The sequence below is a fragment of the Hesperophylax consimilis genome, chromosome 26 (assembly GCF_061612785.1).
Source record: "Hesperophylax consimilis isolate HC1 chromosome 26, BYU_Hcon_1.0, whole genome shotgun sequence".
NCBI classification, from domain to species: domain Eukaryota; kingdom Metazoa; phylum Arthropoda; class Insecta; order Trichoptera; family Limnephilidae; genus Hesperophylax; species Hesperophylax consimilis.
The window spans coordinates 16921264-16940694 of NC_142861.1; the positions used below are offsets into that span (position 1 = coordinate 16921264).

General features: G+C 35.3%; 1 protein-coding gene across 1 annotated transcript in view; it reads right to left on the bottom strand.

The window, feature by feature from the left end:
- LOC149411203 (ATP-binding cassette sub-family C member 4-like) overlaps positions 1-18184 on the bottom strand; it is a 35347-nt gene extending 17163 nt beyond the window's left edge. Inside the window, exons 1-4 of the mRNA XM_089647547.1 lie at positions 17911-18184; positions 5781-5945; positions 4504-4708; positions 1552-1774 (exon numbers count right to left, since the gene is read on the bottom strand). Coding sequence (XP_089503673.1) covers positions 1552-1774; positions 4504-4708; positions 5781-5945; positions 17911-18095 — 778 coding nt within the window. The 5' untranslated portion in view covers positions 18096-18184. The remainder of the gene's footprint in view (positions 1-1551; positions 1775-4503; positions 4709-5780; positions 5946-17910) is intronic.
- Positions 18185-19431: the final 1247 nt, after the last annotated feature.

The following is a 19431-nucleotide window of genomic DNA, read 5'->3' on the forward strand; positions in this document are numbered from 1 at the left end:
CTATATAATTGTATACTGTACAGTATTAGTAGCCTATATACACTTTATGCTAGTAAACGGTACATATAAAAAATCAATCGTAAAACTGTAAAAATGACACAACTTCACAGATTGTTACTGTTCATCTGATGATACCGATTGGACACTGACACTATCAACTTCGCTTCCACTTTCACCTTCATATTCTTCTTCTTCTTCATCCGACCCGGACGAAGTTGTTGCCGACTCAGGATTATCTACGTTTTCTTCTTCCTCAGCACAGTCAATTTGATGTTTGCGTTTGCGAGTACCAGATAGGTTTGAAACGTTATGATGCGAAGCAATCTGCTCATCCGTGGAAGAAAGGGTTTTCTTGGGAGCAACTTGAGAGCCTCTTTCAGAGGAAAGAAGTTTCCAATTGTGCGCCACAAATGTTATTTTCCCTGCTCTTTGAGTTGTTAGACGATTCCTCCGTGTTGTATGAATGCGACTAAACATGCTAAAAGATCTCTCAGTGGCTGCTGAAGTAATGGGAGCAGTCAATATTTTTATGGCAACCTGTGACAAATCAAAACATCCGCACATACCCTTTCACCAGATCACTGGCGTGTTTTTATATGACACACTTCCATAGGAATGCCTTGCTCCATGATTCTTCTTTAGCCCTATAATTGGCTAAATCAACAAGAACATTTGCACTATCAACAGTCTCCATATGACGTGCTACTTGGTCAATGAATTCAAGTGCTTCAAGCTGCTGTGCGTGGCTTAGCAGATGTCCTTGGGGACCTGAATCTAGTAGGGCAGCAGCCAGATGTATTGGAGCAATAGCAAATTCTTTGCGCTGCGCCGCCTTTTCCAGTATTTGCTTCTCTTCGGCATGTGACAGTAGAGACGCTGGAAGATTTTTACTCAGACTGCTCTCAATATCCTCAAAAGCATACAATGCTTTGTGTGTTAGTGGATCGTCTCCCTCTAGCTGTGTAATCCAGGAAACAATCGGTCGCAGAACATCGGCTAATGATGTCACTCTTGTCCAGTAAACATCATCGTCCAACAGGCTATTCTTCATATCACGAGGTAAAGATGAGGCAGCTTCGTTTACTGCAAATGTTTGCAGGCTTACTTTACATGCTAACACTCAATAAAGCATCCAAGAGAAGTGTAGAAACCATTTTATTAAAAATAAAATAAATTTCCCGTTTTCGGGAATTTATTTCAGGTCGGGGAATATTCCCGGGAATATTCCTGTTCCCGGGAATATTCCCCGGGGAATATTCCCGGGTCTACATCACTATCGGTAACCAATCGACATAACACCAAATGCTGTAAGACCCTGCACAGAAAAGTTTCACACTGAACTGCACTGCAGACCATTACCTTATATGGTATTAATGGTTCCATGTTAACTCCTCAAAATGACAATTCAACACACCTATAAAAAGTGCTATAAAGTTATGAAAAGTGATAAAACAAAAACTAGGTTAAATAGTTACATATAGAATCAGATGTTGCATGGTGTAAATTTTATGGCGACACAACACGAGTTAATGTTAAATAAGAAAGGGTTACCTTGAATGGGCATAACCGTGAAGACCACCACCACGCCCAGGATGCCAGGGACACCGACCTCCACCCACAGGAAGTAGAGGGTGATCATGGCCACGGTGGGGGCGAGCCAGAGGTAGTGCAGGAACACGCAGGCGATGTCGAAACGGTTCACGTCGTTGGACAGGAGATTTACCACTTTCCCCGGGGCAGACTCGCCTAAGGCGTTGCTCGAGAGGCGAAGAGACTGGAAATTTTTAAAAGTTATTATTAGAAATATTTCATTTTCAAATACGTACCCACTCGATTACTTGAAAAGTACTCTGGTGTTCAGTTTTCGATATGACCATTTGATGTAATTAATATCATATCTCCAGATAGTGATATGGAAAACATTTATAACCTCCTTAATGATGTTTAAAACCAATGAATCTACCTAGATTTCACACTTCATTTAATTGTTAAATATTTATTCATAAAAATCACCTACTCAAATTTGGGTAGCCATCGATGGGTGGCTAGTATAAATGGTGTCTGAAAATTCGCAGTACAAGCGGGAAACTGGCGAATCTACATCATTTAGGGGCCATTTTGTGGTATAACCTTTTTGATTTGAGCTTTCATTTTCGAGTAAATCGAGTTTGAAGTTTAAATTTTTTGACAACTTTGAAAAAAAATCGGTTGCTGGGAGTTAACCTTGCAGAGCTCGCGCCTCTTGCAGTGACACCAGCGCTAGCAAGGCGCCAGTTTGGACGTTAATAATTTTTGGTTTTTGTGAGTCAGACTGCCATCTGTTGACTTGTTATGCAACAAGATCGTACCTGGGGGGAAAACCGCTCAGTGGTCCGATTTTTCAAATGACAAACCAAGCAATGCAAGTTATATTGACCCAAAACGCCAATCGGCGGGTGCGAATTTCTCGAAAGATTCGAAGTTCAAACATTCATTGGCAGTAACCTGTTTATGTATTTTAAAATGGACCTAAAGCATAGACCTGACTTCAAATGTTTTTTAACACTTTAGTTCCTAAAGAAAATGGAAAAACAATAAAAATAAATTAAAAATTCGAAATGCAAAAAAAAAATGTTTTTTGGGTTCTCTACGTGACATAAATTCACCAGTTTTCCGCGTGTACTATGAGTTTCTATAGTATTTCAGTTTAAAAATTAGATGTCAAACCATAGAATAGAAAAGAACACAAGAAATGCCACGAGGGCGTATTTCATGATCCAAAAGTCAGACCGATCGGACGTAAATTTAAAATATAGAAATTTGGTCTCTCGGTGCAAATTCAAAATCAAATGGAATGGCGATATACGAGGCGTATCCAGAAAGTAAGTGTACTGAATTTTTGTAGGTTACAAATCTTTTTATTGAAACAAAAAAATTACATGGTTTCCGTAGTACATGTGTCAGCTATTTTTCGACATAGTCGCCATTCCTCTCAATGCAGGTGGTGAAGCGGGGGATCAACTTTTTGATGCCTTCCTCGAAGTAGTTTCCCGCCAACCCCTTCGTCCACTTTTCCACCTCATCCTTTACCTCCTCGTCGCTTGAAAACCTTTTTCCACCCATGTACAGCTTCAGGGAGGTAAAGAGATAATAATCTGAAGGTGCTAGGTTAAGGGAATGCGCGGGGTGGTTCAGGATATCCCATTTAAACGAAGCAAGCAGTTCCTTCGTGGCGTTGGCCGTGTGTGGTCTGGCATTGTCGTGCAACAGGCTGACTCCCTTTGTCAGCATGCCTCTCTTCTTGTTATGAATCGCCTTCTGCAATTTTTTTAGGGTCTCACAGTATCTTGTAGAGTTGATGGTCTCCACTTAAGGCAGATATTCAATCAAAATTATGCCTTGACAGTCCCAAAACACGGATGCCACGATTTTCTTGGCTGAAATTGTGGTTTTGAACTTTTTGGTGGAGGGTGAAGAGGTGAGAACCGTTTTTAATCTCGCGATACCACTTGTACACACTCGTACAATTCATAGCTTTATCACCATATGCAGTTTTAACCTCATTATAAACATCAAACGGAGGTTTTTCCTTCCAAATGAGATAACGGATGACGCCACGTATTTCGCACTTGGCGGGAGATTGGATTGACATTTTTCACGAAACGTGTTGTCGCGTTGACACTTCTCAACGTACTGACCTTGAACAGGTCTTGTTGTGGAGGGGAAGAGTCAGGCTACACGTAAGTGTAGCCAACATATCGAAAATAAAATTCATTCGGTCGTGAGAGCCTCAGTACACTTACTTTCTAAATACGAGGCATATCCAGAGTAAGTATTCTTTTGAGTAAGTCTTAACAAATGCACACTAGACACACTAGATACAATACATAAATAAGTTTTGATAAAAACAATCAAGTTTTTAAAGTTAAACACTGCTAGACACATTAAATCATCAGATCCTTTGCGAATAAAATAAAAGTTATTGACTTGAAGCACGGCAAATAAGCACTGACGGAACGGCAGTGGGTGGCGCGGGATGGTACCCACACCGCAGACCAAAAGTTGGAATTTCAAAAAAAGTCTGTTATCTTTTTTTACTTCTACTACCATCATTATCAACAAATTATCATCAAATCATCATCAAATCACCTCCCAAAGTTAGTGCACTCTACCCCCGGACAGCCTGTATAGGCTTACTACAAATATAAAATGCAAGCTCCTGATAAAAGGCATTACTTTGTACTTGTACTATCTATTCAATGGGTAACACACAAACCAATCTATTCTGGAAGAGACAAGCATCCAAAACAGACTTACTGTCTACAGAATAAATACATAAAATGAATTGCAACACCAAAAATTATACAGTTATGTCAGGTTAAGTAAGTTAGATTAGGAGTTTTGACAAGGTTAGATAAGATTAGATTATGCCTGCTTAGGAAGTTAGGTAAGGTTAAGATAGGTTGGGTTAGGTTAGGTTATGTCATAAGTGATGTTAGGCAAGGTTGGTTAAGTGGTAATTACCTTGCGGTATATCAAGGAGCAGACGGCCACGCGAGCGCGCATGCCCATATGAAAGGCGCCGATCATATAGTGGTTGGTGGCCAGCGCAATGATCAGGGAGACGAGCACCATGCCGCCTGCGTACCACAGCGCCTCGGACCTCTCCATCACCGAGTTCGGTCGGAAGTATGCCAGCAGTCTACCCAACAGGATAGGGTTCATCAGCCTGGAAACCAAAGTAGTCTTTTGGTCTTTGGTCTTGTTCAGACATAAACAAGTAACTATTTACAATACACCAGAGCCTCTAGCGCCAATAGCGGAAAACTGACCCAGAAGCGTATATCAATAATAACGGCCTTCACAACTCTCGACTCGGAAGGGCTACATCTCATCTCTAAGCTTCCTTCACTCTACTTTGTTGCATGCGTCTCTTAGTAGTCCTTACAGTTCCTGTAGTGAGTTTCTTTTCCACATTAACCTATACATATCTGGTTGTAAAAACATATGATCCAAAGGGGGGTCCCTAGGGTCCCCCATATATCGCGGAGCGATAAGCTATCTTAACCTCTACTATGCGGCTGGCTACATTTGCAGTCCAGTGAAATTATGATTACTTTGAGGAGCAATGCAACGTGCAGTGTATAGAGCTAGGTGTTAGAAGTAATTTCATTACTGTCTAAGAAAATTTCAACGAGAAAAATTTTTTCTATTATTAAAATCTAATTTTCAATTTAAATTCGGTTTTGAGATATTTACAAAATTTTGTCTCGTAAGGGTTAATATTCCTTTAGCCCTTTCCAGTAACACCCAGGTATTCGTTACTACATACGTAATGCAAAACAGTAAAAGAGATTATGTAGTAAAAAATCAAGCGTAATTCAAATAAGTATTACCGTAGTGTTTACCAGTAAAATGCACCATTTACGACAGCACTCAACGGCTTGTTTGCCGTGAGGAATTTTTCTTAAAGTAATCGCATTTCCAGGGGTGAGAGTGGAGATTAATTTTTTTTAGAATTTGATTTGAAATTATGTGATATCTTAAAAGATAGTAACGGGATAATTTTTTTTAAGTGCATATCGATTACCGAATACTTTTTCTAGGATTACCTAAATTATTAGGTATGTGATGTAAAAAAACAACTTAGATATGGCACAAAACAATCGTTTGGGGGAATCTTACTACCCCTTCCGGAGTGAGAGGGTTAGGCAGTTGCCTGATTCGTTTGGGGACTGCATTAGTTTGGAAATAATATTTGTGTTAAATATTTATAAGATTACGGGATTATGAGAACTCACTTGACCATTTCATTGAAAATAATCAACACGCCCAAGTATGCAAAGTCCATCCAAATAGTCTTGAAGAGAGCTTTCCCCAGACTTGGTTGTGGCCCCTTCGTCGGGTCGGTGATGGAAAGTGCTCTTCGTTTGGCCGCACATCTGTCTATCTCCTTTTGGTAGTGTCTGAAAAATAAAATAACCAATTTAGATAACATAATATTTGTAAACTATCCACACCCTGTGAACTCGAAATCAAATTGAGACCATTCTAGCTAGCAGTCAATGGTAATAAATGCCATTTCCAACCCTGATGTATGGCCGTGAGGCATGGAACTGGCAGAGGAAGGATGAACGTAGAAATAATGCTGTAAAAATGAGTTCCCTGAGGCGAGTGCGTAGTAAAACCATGTAAGACAATCAATTTGAAAAGGTTTATTTTTATTTTTTATATTTATCTTTAAATCTAGCGGAGGTAATATCCAAAAGCAAAATTAATGCATAATGTCAACACCGCAATTACAGTGATTCGCACCGTGCATGGGCACGACTCTTCAACACTGCAAATGATGAATGACGAATGAGGATGAACGAAAAGAGGAATGTGAGGAGAATACATATAGGACACGCAACGAAAAAAGGAATGTGAGGAGAATACATATAAGACACGCAAGGAAAAAGGGAATGTGGGGAGAATACATATAGGACAGGCAACGAAAAAAAGAATGTAAGGAGAATACAAATAGGACAGGCAACGAAAAAAAGAATGTAAGGAGAATACATATAGGACAGGCAACGAAAAAAAGAATGTAAGGAGAATACAAATAGGACAGGCAACGAAAAAAAGAATGTAAGGAGAATACATATAGGACAGGCAACGAAAAAAAGAATGTAAGGAGAATACAAATAGGACAGGCAACGAAAAAAAGAATGTAAGGAGAATACATATAGGATAGGCAAAGAAAAAAGGAATGTAAGGAGAATACATATAGGACAGGCAAAGAAAAAAGGAATGTAAGGAGAATACATATAGGAAAGGCAACGAAAAAAGGAATGTAAGGAGAATACATATAGGACAGGCAACGAAAAAAAGAATGTAAGGAGAATACATATAGGACAGGCAACGAAAAAAGGAATGTAAGGAGAATACATATAGGAAAGGCAACGAAAAAAGGAATGTAAGGAGAATACATATAGGACAGGCAACGAAAAAAAGAATGTAAGGAGAATACATATAGGACAGGCAACGAAAAAAGGAATGTAAGGAGAATACATATAGGACAGGCAACGAAAAAAGGAATGTAAGGAGAATACATATAGGACAGGCAACGAAAAAAGGAATGTAAGGAGAATACATATAGGACAGGCAACGAAAAAAGGAATGTAAGGAGAATACATATAGGACACGCAAGGAAAAAGGGAATGTGGGGAGAATACATATAGGACAGGCAACGAAAAAAGGAATGTAAGGAGAATACATATAGGACAGGCAACGAAAAAAGGAATGTAAGGAGAATACATATAGGACAGGCAACGAAAAAAGGATTGTAAGGAGAATACATATAGGACAGGCAACGAAAAAAGGAATGTAAGGAGAATACATATAGGACACGCAAGGAAAAAGGGAATGTGGGGAGAATACATATAGGACAGGCAACGAAAAAAGGATTGTAAGGAGAATACATATAGGACAGGCAACGAAAAAAGGAATGTAAGGAGAATACATATAGGACACGCAAGGAAAAAGGGAATGTGGGGAGAATACATATAGGACAGGCAACGAAAAAAGGATTGTAAGGAGAATACATATAGGACAGGCAACGAAAAAAGGAATGTAAGGAGAATACATATAGGACACGCAAGGAAAAAGGGAATGTGGGGAGAATACATATAGGACAGGCAACGAAAAAAGGATTGTAAGGAGAATACATATAGGACAGGCAACGAAAAAAGGAATGTAAGGAGAATACATATAGGACACGCAAGGAAAAAGGGAATGTGGGGAGAATACATATAGGACAGGCAACGAAAAAAGGATTGTAAGGAGAATACATATAGGACAGGCAACGAAAAAAGGAATGTAAGGAGAATACATATAGGACAGGCAACGAAAAAAGGAATGTAAGGAGAATACATATAGGACAGGCAACGAAAAAAGGAATGTAAGGAGAATACATATAGGACAGGCAACGAAAAAAGGAATGTAAGGAGAATACATATAGGACACGCAAGGAAAAAGGGAATGTGGGGAGAATACATATAGGACAGGCAACGAAAAAAGGAATGTAAGGAGAATACATATAGGACAGGCAACGAAAAAATGAATGTAAGGAGAATACATATAGGACAGGCAATGAAAAAAGGAATGTAAGGGGAATACATATAGGACAGGCAACGAAAAAAGGAATGTAAGGAGAATACATATAGGACAGGCAACGAAAAAAGGAATGTAAGGAGAATACATATAGGACACGCAAGGAAAAAGGGAATGTGGGGAGAATACATATAGGACAGGCAACGAAAAAAGGAATGTAAGGAGAATACATATAGGACACGAAAATGAATGCTAGAAGAAGAATTGAGTAAATCAAATACTTGAGTGAATTGAACGATCGACTGAATCGAATACTTGAGTGTATTGAATGATCGAGTGAATCAAATACGTGAGTAAATTGAATGATGGAGTGAATCAAATACTTGAGTGAATTCAACGATTGAGTGAATTGAATACTTGAGTGTATTGAATGATCGGGTGAAACGAATACGTGAGTAAATTGAATGATGGAGTGAATCAAATACTTGAGTGAATACGGCTTTCGTAAAGATCTAAGCACTGAGGATGCCATATATGAATTGACAAAAAAATATTTACACATCTATCGATGAAAAAAAGAAATGTCTTGCCATATTCCTAGATTTAAGAAAAGCTTTCGACACCGTTAATCATAATTTACTCATTAAAAAAATAAACCGACTGGGCTTCAAAAAAGACACACTAAAACTACTATCAAACTATCTTAAAGACAGAACACAAAAAACAAAAATTGGGAATAATTATAGTTCAGAGACACAGATAAAAAACGGAGTTCCGCAGGGAACTGTGCTTGGCCCGATTTTATTCTTAATTTATATAAACGATTTATGTAATTTTGTCATCCCTGGTAAAATTGTTTCTTACGCCGATGACACGGCAATAATAGTGGATGGTAATAATTGGACAGAAACTTTTTCGAAAGCAACTGAATGTATTTCACTTGTTTCAAAATGGTTAAAATACAACAAACTTGTCTTAAACTACAGCAAAACATTTTACTTGCCTTTTTACAAAAACATAAAAAACAAACCAAAAGACAACCTTAAAATTAGAATCCATAATACAACTTGCAATCAAGAAATGTGCTTCCTATGCAACGAACTCGCTAATGTCAAAATATATAAAATATTTAGGAGTAACAATAGATATAAACCTAAATTGGAAATCACATATTAATCAAACCACTTCTAAACTAAGATATCTTACCTACATATTTTATAGACTCAAGGAAATTTTAAACACTGAAAAATTTAAAATGATCTACTTCTCCCTGGTGCAATCTGCAATCACTTATGGCATAATAGGATGGGGTGGTGCACCTGATACATTTATTAAGCCCCTACAAATAATTCAAAAACACATAATTAAAGTCATATATAACAAAAATAAAACATTCTCGACCAACCTATTATACAAAGAATCTAAATTATTTAGCATTCGTAAATTATTTATATTACAAACAATGAAATATTTATTTAAAAACAAAAATAATTTCAAAATAAATGAAAACAGAATGAGCAAAAGAACAAATAATATATTTTACACCCCCTAAACAAATACTAAATTAATGCAGACACATAGCAGTTTCATCGGTCCTCGCACATTTAACCTTCTACCACTACAAACTCAAATGATAAATAAAAAAATAGAATATGTTAAGGAGGTAAAATTATGGCTGAATGACGCAGATATTGAAACGCTTTTTATATAAATTTATCGATCCTTTCTACAACTCACTTGCTGAAACTTTATAAACAATTGTACATAATGTTTTCTCTTTACTTTTATAATAACTATAAACAAAAAAAAAAACTTTTTCTACTTATATATATTATACTTAGGTACTTGAAATATAGTAATGGTTTTATATTACCCACACTCAGGCAGTGCCTTAGTGGGTTTTTATTTCTTATGTATACAATTTTGGTAATATATATTATGTTATTATTTACTGTCTATTATTATGTATAATATATGTAAAGAAATGAAAATAAATAAAGTAAAAAAAAAAATAAATAAAAATAAATTGAAAGATAGACTGAATCGAATACTTGAGTGTATTGAATGATCGAGTGAATCGAATACGCGAGTAAATTGAATGATGGAGTGAATCAAATACTTTAGTGAATTCAACGATTGAGTGAATTGAATACTTGAGTCGAGCCATGTCAAGAGAATGTATGCATGAGAATAACAAAAGTGTATATAGTATAACAATGAATGAAGCAAGGAGTGTGTGCCAAAAAAGAGTTGTCTAGTGGTCTATCGTCTCTTCTTACCTCTGCGGACACAGCATAGTTGACTGAACGTGGCAAAGTACTGTTTTAACTAGACCATTTGCCATTTGATCTGTATGAAAATTTGTTGGTTATGTATTGGCCGCCAGAGTTCACATGATAGTGGTTTCTAATACGAGCTGTCAAATCTGAATAATCAATATTATGGTACCTGTAGTGGAACGCCACTACTTGATTCGAACGTCATTTTAGAAGTTTCGATTTTCTTCCAAACAAGCTTCTTGGATGTTCTTTTATTTTTTTATTTTTGTTTGGCAATATCTACATAACCAAAATGTTTGAGAAGCTTCTTCACTTCAAAGCGACAACGTGAACGAAATGGTCAGTACAGTACCAGCAACCGCGACATTGAGATCGAATTATTTTGCCTATTAATTATTTTCGGAACATTCTCGAACCTTCCTTTCGTAAATCATTTTGTTGTATTTTCTACGTTTATTTATTGTTTTCGGATGTATTATTAAAAACCGCTTCAGCCAAATTTCGTAGTTATTTATTAATAAAAAGAATACCGAACATAATTACATAAGAAGTTTTTAAAAATAATTGTCATTGAGATGGTGACATTGTTTGAAATCATTGTTTGAAATCAAAAAATAAGGTTATGTAAAATATTTACAGTTAATAATTGAGTGGATAGGCATTTAAGTACCTACTTACAAATCTGAATGATTTCACAGGAAAATTTGGTTATGATTTAAGAAATCTTTTGTTCACAGAACTTCGTTGGTTAGTTAGTTTAGCATGAGACCATTGCAAGATTCTATAAGTCTCAAAGACTGTGATGGGTTGGACATATTAAAAGATTACCAGATGTTAGGATGCCCCAATGGAAGTGATTCACAGGTGGAAGGAGGAAGAGGTGCATAGATTGTGTGAAAGAGGATTGGAGCAGGGGGATCGGTGAGGGAAAGCAGCCAATGGAGAGCATTTGTGGAAGAGGTCAAAAGCTAACCTGGTTACTAACACACAGTTGAATGGTGATCTTTCAACAGGGCGATACTGAAGGTATCTATCACTACTCTGGAAGATGGTGCAAATCCACTTTAGATTAGACAATAAAAATTAATTTGTAGAACTATTTAAATAAAATTTTATTTTATTGATGAAGATAATACTAATAAATCTAAACGGAACTTGTAACAGAACAAGACAAATAAAAATAAAAATGTAACGGTTTTAACTGGGAATCGAACCCAGGATCTCTTGTCTTATCGGAACAAGCCTCTAACCACTCTGCCATTAGGACCTAATTATTGTACGTCATTTTTGTCAGTCTCATATTTCAAATTCAGAATAATTAACAATACTATTTCAACTAATTTTTCTCATATATTTCGCTACTATCTTTTTGAATGATTACAAAGTTCTAAATAATTTGTTTGCAACTTAGATAGTGTCTCGGATATACATAGCCGATATTTATTTATATTGGACATCTATTGACTTTTTCTTGAAGTCTAAATATTTTTTTTATTTTATTGGAATTACTTCTCTTTTAATAACTTTTGATAAAACATAATGTAAAATAATTAGGTGTCAATGAACGAGAGGTTAGGTAAGACCTAAGACAGAGATACTGGGTTAGATTCCCAATTGAGGATGTTACCTTTTTATTTTTCTGTGTCTTGTTCTGTTTCAACTTTCATTTGGATTTATTGGCATTACCTTCTTCTTCAATGATATATTACATTGATGGTTATACCCATTCAAAAGTTAGTAAAAGAAAAGATATTGCAATAAAATTCAATTTTATTTGCTCAGACCGGGTTTTGAACTAGCTACTTTTGGCCCTAAGCAAAGGATCCACGGAAGTCGTCAAAATATAAAAAATTATTTACAATAATATTATTATAAGGACTTTTATGTAGCCAATATTAAAATGCAAAATGTTCTCTATCAATTTAAACACCCCGCATTTAATTGACCTGATTGATTCACGTGTAATGCTATTTCACTTCTATTTATGTCTTTTATTGATAGGTGACTGTGTCTTTTTATCAATTGAGATGTAATATCTGCTCAATATACAAAACCGTACAATCACAAATTGAACCACACTATGCTTTCAATGTTATTGAATCGATTCACGTTTTCAACTAGAAATCACACAAATATGTTTATGAAAAAACATAATCTCTAAACAGTATAAAATAAAGTCTGTTTGTGCGCTTAGTTCTTCCAAACTATGCCAAGGATCATTTTGAGAATTTCTTCCGGAAGGTTTATTTAGAAATTTTGGAATTTCGTAAAAGTTATATTTCTTTTTTACTTCTAAAAATTATATATATATATTTATATATATATCTGAAATGTCTAAGTCAAATGCGAACATTGTTCTGAAAGGGTCATTGTTTAGCGATTTCTTGGTGTAAAACTAGGAAAAATGTTATTTTGAAATACACCATCATACAGGCCACACTTTCAGTAATCTAAAGTGGCTGAAATAAGGGATATTTTAAGTACTTTGCTTACTTTGATACCTTACTCAAATTACCAAAATCTGAAACTTCTAGCATTAAGCACCGGATATATATCTGTAATCGTCAGAAGTTTCAGTTTTTTAAAAAGGATGAATCCAAATAAACGGAATTTGTGATTTTTCTTATCTCTTTTGGTTATTACAAACACCTTAGGCATTTACTGAATTTCCCCTAAAACTATTACATACCTATTTAATCATTGAATAAACGTACCTATCCATAATATGTAAGGATTACTAAATCGATATTCATGATTTTTCTAAGTGTGCCTAGTGTAAAAGAGAAAACACTGATTTTTGCTGTTAAAGAAGCGAGGAGTCTGCGCCGAAACCGAGTTGTGTAGTGGTCTATCCTGTCTGCCAAATGCTGCAGAGACGCGGCATGATGATTAGTTTGTTAATCACTTTGTTATTAGCAAACTAATTTATTGATTAACATCTTTAATCTATTTCATAATACATATTCAGAAGTGTGTCAAATTAAAAAGTTTTAGAATATTATCATTTATGTGTATTATGGCATGATTAATTTAAAGTGTAAGATAATAATTTATTAATACAATTCACAAACCGATACTTGATCTTTGGTCAACCTACTTTCTTCAGTATCTGTACTGAAATTGACATGAATAACTCTAATATCCTATGAGATTATTCAATCTTGTATCGCTAAACTGAAGATTAAAATATTGTAGTTCAAAAAAGTATGCTTTTAAGTTTCTCTCATAATAAATCAAATCGGTGATCGCGTTTGGGTCCCACCCAGGCATGGGGTGTTCAATTCCTCGACTGGCTAAGTCCTCCATCACAACACAAGCAAAATTTTCCACTTACTGCGGTGGTAGTAGGAGATTTTCAAATATTGTCAGGTTATTCTTAACCCTAGAATGTTTGGCATTCTTTTAAAAAAAACTTATAAACTATTATTTTATGTAACATTATTTTAAACTTCAAATGCAGAATTGTACAATTTGTCCAAAAGAACGTCCACGTCTCAATGACAATTCTTTTTTCAAACTTTCTTCAGGCAGGTAGGTACCATTATATAAACACGATGATTTCATATTGGAAAAAGAATCTTAACTGAACTATTAAAACGGCTACCATCTTGAAACGAAAAAGGAATGTAAATACAAATTTACAGACATACGCAATGCAAATCCTCCATTGGTCACCATGAAACAGGCGCAGCTGCATAGTATGGTGCTCTAATGTATCTTCTCTAAATAAATGTATTAATCATGTAACATGTACTTATAAATAAATAAATTTTAAGAAACAATGTAGGACATACAATAAAAACAGTTGCATTTAGGAACCATTTATTGGATAACCAACACCTCTTAGACTTAGCACGGGTGCCCGGGTTCATGAGTTGACGTTTTTCCGGGACTTATCCGTGAAGTGTCTGCCCACCAACTGCGTGACATGCCGGATCAGGAGAGATTGGTTAAGGGAGATATTTTGAGAGCATGACAGGCCGGATCAGGAGAGATTGGCTAAGGGAGATCTTTTGACAGAGTGACAGGCCGGATCAGGAGAGATTGGTTAAGGGAGATCTTTTGACAGCGTGACAGGCCGGATCAGAAGAGATTGGTTAAGGGAGATCTTTTGACAGCGTGACAGGCCGGATCAGGAGAGATTGGTTAAGGGAGATCTTTTGACAGCGTGACAGGCCGTCACACTTGGACACACTGACCCACCCTCAGATCTTTTTCCTTCCCAGAACTATGTCTCCTTCCTTTCCTAAAAAAACCTTCCACACAGCATCACCAAAGATGACATAGGCCATGAGGGGAATTATTTCCCTCAGTGTGGAGCCAACGTAATTTATTTCTATTACGAGTAAGTATATATTTATTACGTACAATGCGAAAAAAATCATTTCATTAGGTTAGAAAATGGTTTGGATTTCATATGGCACATATGTCCTTGTTAGTATTACATGATCTGATATAAAACACATCCACAATTATTATTTACTCTGGTCATTGTCATTTTAATTAAACAACAAGACTGGCACAGAATAAGTTTAAGTGCTTCATAATGCCTTTAAATTAATAATAATTGGTCTTATCTGAATGGAATGATTCTGTATCATTGAACAAGGTAATACTAACAAATCTAAACGAAACATGAAACAGAATAAGACACTGGAAAAAAGAAAATACATAATACAGGGTTTTCCAATAAGAGGTGTTATTTTGAATAGCCCGCTATTTCGGTAAATGTTACTTTTGAAGCTGTCATTTTTTGACATTAGACAAGTAGAAACTACGCCATTAATAAAAATGGAACGATACACGCTTCAACAACGCATTGAAATTATTAAAATTTACTTGATTGAATCAAATGCAAATCATCTTGAGTGATGAGGCCCATTTCCACCTCGATGGCTTCGTCAACAAGCAAAATTGTCGCATCTGGGGCTCGGAAAACCCAAGAGTTATTGTTGAAAAGCCTCTCTATCCTCAACGTGTGACTGTTTGGTGCGGTTTATGGTCCGGCGGAGTCATTGGACCCTACTTTTTCGAAAATGAGGCTGAAGCAACAGTTACGGTGAATGGATTGCGCTATCGAGAGATGATTAATGATTTTAATGGCCGGAATTGGATGGTATTGATCTGGACAACGTTTACTTTCAACAAGACGGCGATACGTTCCACACAAGCAACGAAACCATTGATCTTTTACGATTGAATATCAAAATAACACCTCTTATTGGAAAACCCTGTACACATAGCAGTTACATTACTATACGCACTAATGTCACTAATGTGTGGTAGATACTCTCAGTATCGCCCTGGTTGCTTGAAATAGTTTTAGTTGTGTTTAGGAACCAGATCTGCTTAGCCAGGTACTTGTCATCATTACCTCCAGTCACACAACATGGCCGGGGAGTGGGATGCCATAGCACACAAACTCTTAAATGTAATTAATTTATGTGAATTATCTCACACATAAATTAAATTTTGTGAATTATCTCACACAACAATTAATTTATGTCAATTATCTCACACATAAATTAAATTTTGTGAATTATCTCACACATAAATTAAATTTTGTGAATTATCTCACACATAAATTAATTCATTTGAATTATCTAACACATAAATTAAATTGTGTGAATTATCTCACAGATAAACTAATTTATTTGAATTATCTCTCACATAAATTAAATTATGTGTAATATCTCACACATAAATTAATTTATGTGAATTATCTCACACATTATAGTGATTTGTTTTTGGGGTATTATGGCGTGTTTCGCCACCTCCTTCTTTAGCCAATGTTTCGGACAGCGTTGCAGTGTTCATCATCAGGGCAAATGTGTAATCTGATAACACATCTGCCCTGATGATGGACAGTGCAATGCTGTCCGAAACGTTGGCTAAAGAAGGAGGTGGCGAAACACGGCATAATACCCCAAAAACAAATCACTATAATACTTTAGCCGTGAATATCTCAAATCATACCTATCTCACCATGCATTAATTTATGTGAATTATCTCGCACATAAATCAATTAAAATAATCCATAAACACAAGTGCTTAGCCATAATTTTATGCAAGAACAAATTGATATGTATTATGAAGAGACTTTTGAAAAAAGTTATAATTCTTTAAGAGTACAATAATTACAATATAAAATATATAATGCCAGGGAGGAATACATAACATTACGAAAGCAAAAGAAATAATTAGCTGTTTATTTGATTAAAATGCATGAGGCACATCCCTGAATTTCCAGTAGTATTAATGTCATTGTATATTGCTACACAAACCGATGTGACAGTATTAGTCGGCTTCGTTACGCGAAACGCGAACTCAGATCTTAGGTAGAAAAGTCCCACAATGGGTTGCGCTACAAACCGTTTTCTTATAAGTGAACTTTACTTTTCTGTGCAAGGTCTTGAAGACATTTAAGTTCTCGTAGTAAGCGTTCAAAGACGGGTTGAAAGGGAGATGTGTAAATACAAATGTAAGAGGGAGCGCGTTGATATTCACGAAAATGGTGAAAATATTTAATAAAACACGACTAGTTGCATTTTAAGATACACTGTGAATTTCTTCATGTCTATAACTTATTAAATAAATACTCCCACATCCCAGAGCATCTCAAAAATCTGCACTGGCTTAAATGTCCTGAAAGAATCCAGTTCAAGGTATGCTGGATGGTATTTAAGTCACTTAAGGGAATGGCTCCGGCTTACTTATCAGAATTGTGTATTCCAGAAGATTCCAATTCCCGACAGTCAACCCTTAGGTCAGCAACGTCATCAGCTATCGGAAGGTTGAAGGAACCAAAGCGCACACCAGATACTAAGTTCGGTGAGCGTGCTTTCGCCGTGTCAGGACCTAAAGCCTGGAATGGACTGCCGCATGATTTGAGAATGATCGCAGACTCGACAGAATTTAGGTCTAAACTTAAAACGCACCTTTTCAGACAGTCGTATCCATAATTTCAGAAACCTCCACTTTACACGGTAAGTATGTTTTGGTATCTTTTCTAAATAACAAATGTAGATCCTAGGAAATAAATTGTACAGCGCCCTTGCGGTGATTTTTCACAAAAACGGCACTCTACAAATTATCCAATTATTATTATTAACAGAACAAAACGTGTTTTTAATAATTTGCGGTCCTTACTTTGCGAATTTTTTCTATCGAAGAAAATTTCATATAATTAATGTTTCAGCGTAACAAATGTATGGATATTATCTTCAAAAATAACTTTTTTTTTTGGAATTTAAAAACTTAAAGAGTTAACGAGAAACTTGCTATAAATCGGTAGAGATTGGGATTGCAGGAGCTTCACACGGAAGCACGTTAACAACCTCAATAGGCGATGTTTGAGACAAAAAATTTAAAGTTTTTGTTTTTAAAACTAGTGCCATCGATTCCTTCAACGTTATTAAAAACGTCATAGCTAGCTCCAGACAGAAAATATTCACATAAATTATTCACATAAAATAAATTAAAGATTTTGGGTATCCCTGCTGGCAACGGATGGGTTAAAAGAAATGTATAAAAGAAATGCTAAAAATGTATAAATTACCTTTCTAAAGTATCTCCTATTGTATCAGACTTGTCTTTTTTCAGGGTCTCGTACATATCCTCGAGCTCCAAAGGCCTCTTGTTCCCCATGATGAAGATGGGCAGCGTCCAGAAAAAGGTCAGCGAAGACAACGGGTTCGCCGTCTCCTTTGGGTTGGCCGGCAGTGACTTCTTGTTTCGCTCCATAGCTAAGCTTTACTCTTCAAAATGTCTCAAAAAAACCACAACATTTATACCCTCAAACTTATAAACTCCCGGCACAAAAAAATACCAACTTTTTTGATTTTTGATTAGAGTATTTTAAATTATAATTTTTTTAATTTCTTCAAACTTCGGAACAAAAAAGTATAATTAAATTATTTTCAATTTTACTGTCTCACAATAACCAAAACTTGAATTTGTTATCAAAAAAATAAATTAATTAAAATTGAATTCTATCACTTTAAAATGAATCACTGCTGATTTTCTCGTGGTAACTCAACAAAATTATCACGAATTTTTAAAACTATCTTAAGTCGTATAAAACAAATCACATTTGAGATTTTCCACTTAATTATTTACTATAATATTTAAAATATCACTTTAAATTAGGCAGTAGTTAAGTAAAGGCAGATTAAGGGTTTATTAAAAAATAATTGTTTGCTTAAGTATTATTTTTAATATATGTTTAAAATTAAAAGATATAATTTAAGGCACAGTGAAAAATATAAAAAAATTTTTAGAAACGTAAATATTTATTTCACTTTTATCGGATGGCGAACGCAGTAGGCCGATATCTGAAAACATAAAACAAATTAATATTAGAATTGTGTTAAGAGGAAGCTACAAGCCAAAAATGTGTATATTCTTGGTATACCGTATATCGTAGGTAATAGGCATTAAAATCGCTTGACAAACGGAGTTTAGAAACGTTCGATTTCAAGCAAAAAACTGGTTTTTATTTATTTTGTAAATATTTTTATAAGAAAGCAAAAAAGTTAATCAAGTGAAACTGTCACAGATAATCTTAGCTATAATACTGTATTTTTTAAAAGTTGTTTCCTTTACGCATTCATACATTTCTATTGAAACAATATTTTTTTTAGTAGTTTGCATTTATGTTTTTTTATTGAGTAATTTCTTTTTTTATTTGTATTCTACTCAAGCGAAGCAATAGGAAAACCTTCAATTTATCTTTTGGTATTCATAATGTACACCAATTCGTCATAAATATTAATCAAAATAGTGATTTGCCATTAAGCTTCGCCGTAAGGCGATGCCATACGTAGTAATGCAAAATCATGTGTTTTTGGTTTGAAAATTTGGTCGCCTAGAAATGTTTCAGATGCTTTAATTAAATACTCCGAGTAGAATACATCTTGGCCTTTGACATAATCGAATATTTTTTAGATAAATCTTTTTATAAGCCCTGAAAAAAATAATGTAAAGGCCTATGAAAACTGCTTTAAAGTTCAAAATCTTCTACTTACGAACCCATTTTAGGTTATGATTTTATTGTATAATGTGGCAAATTAAGTTATTT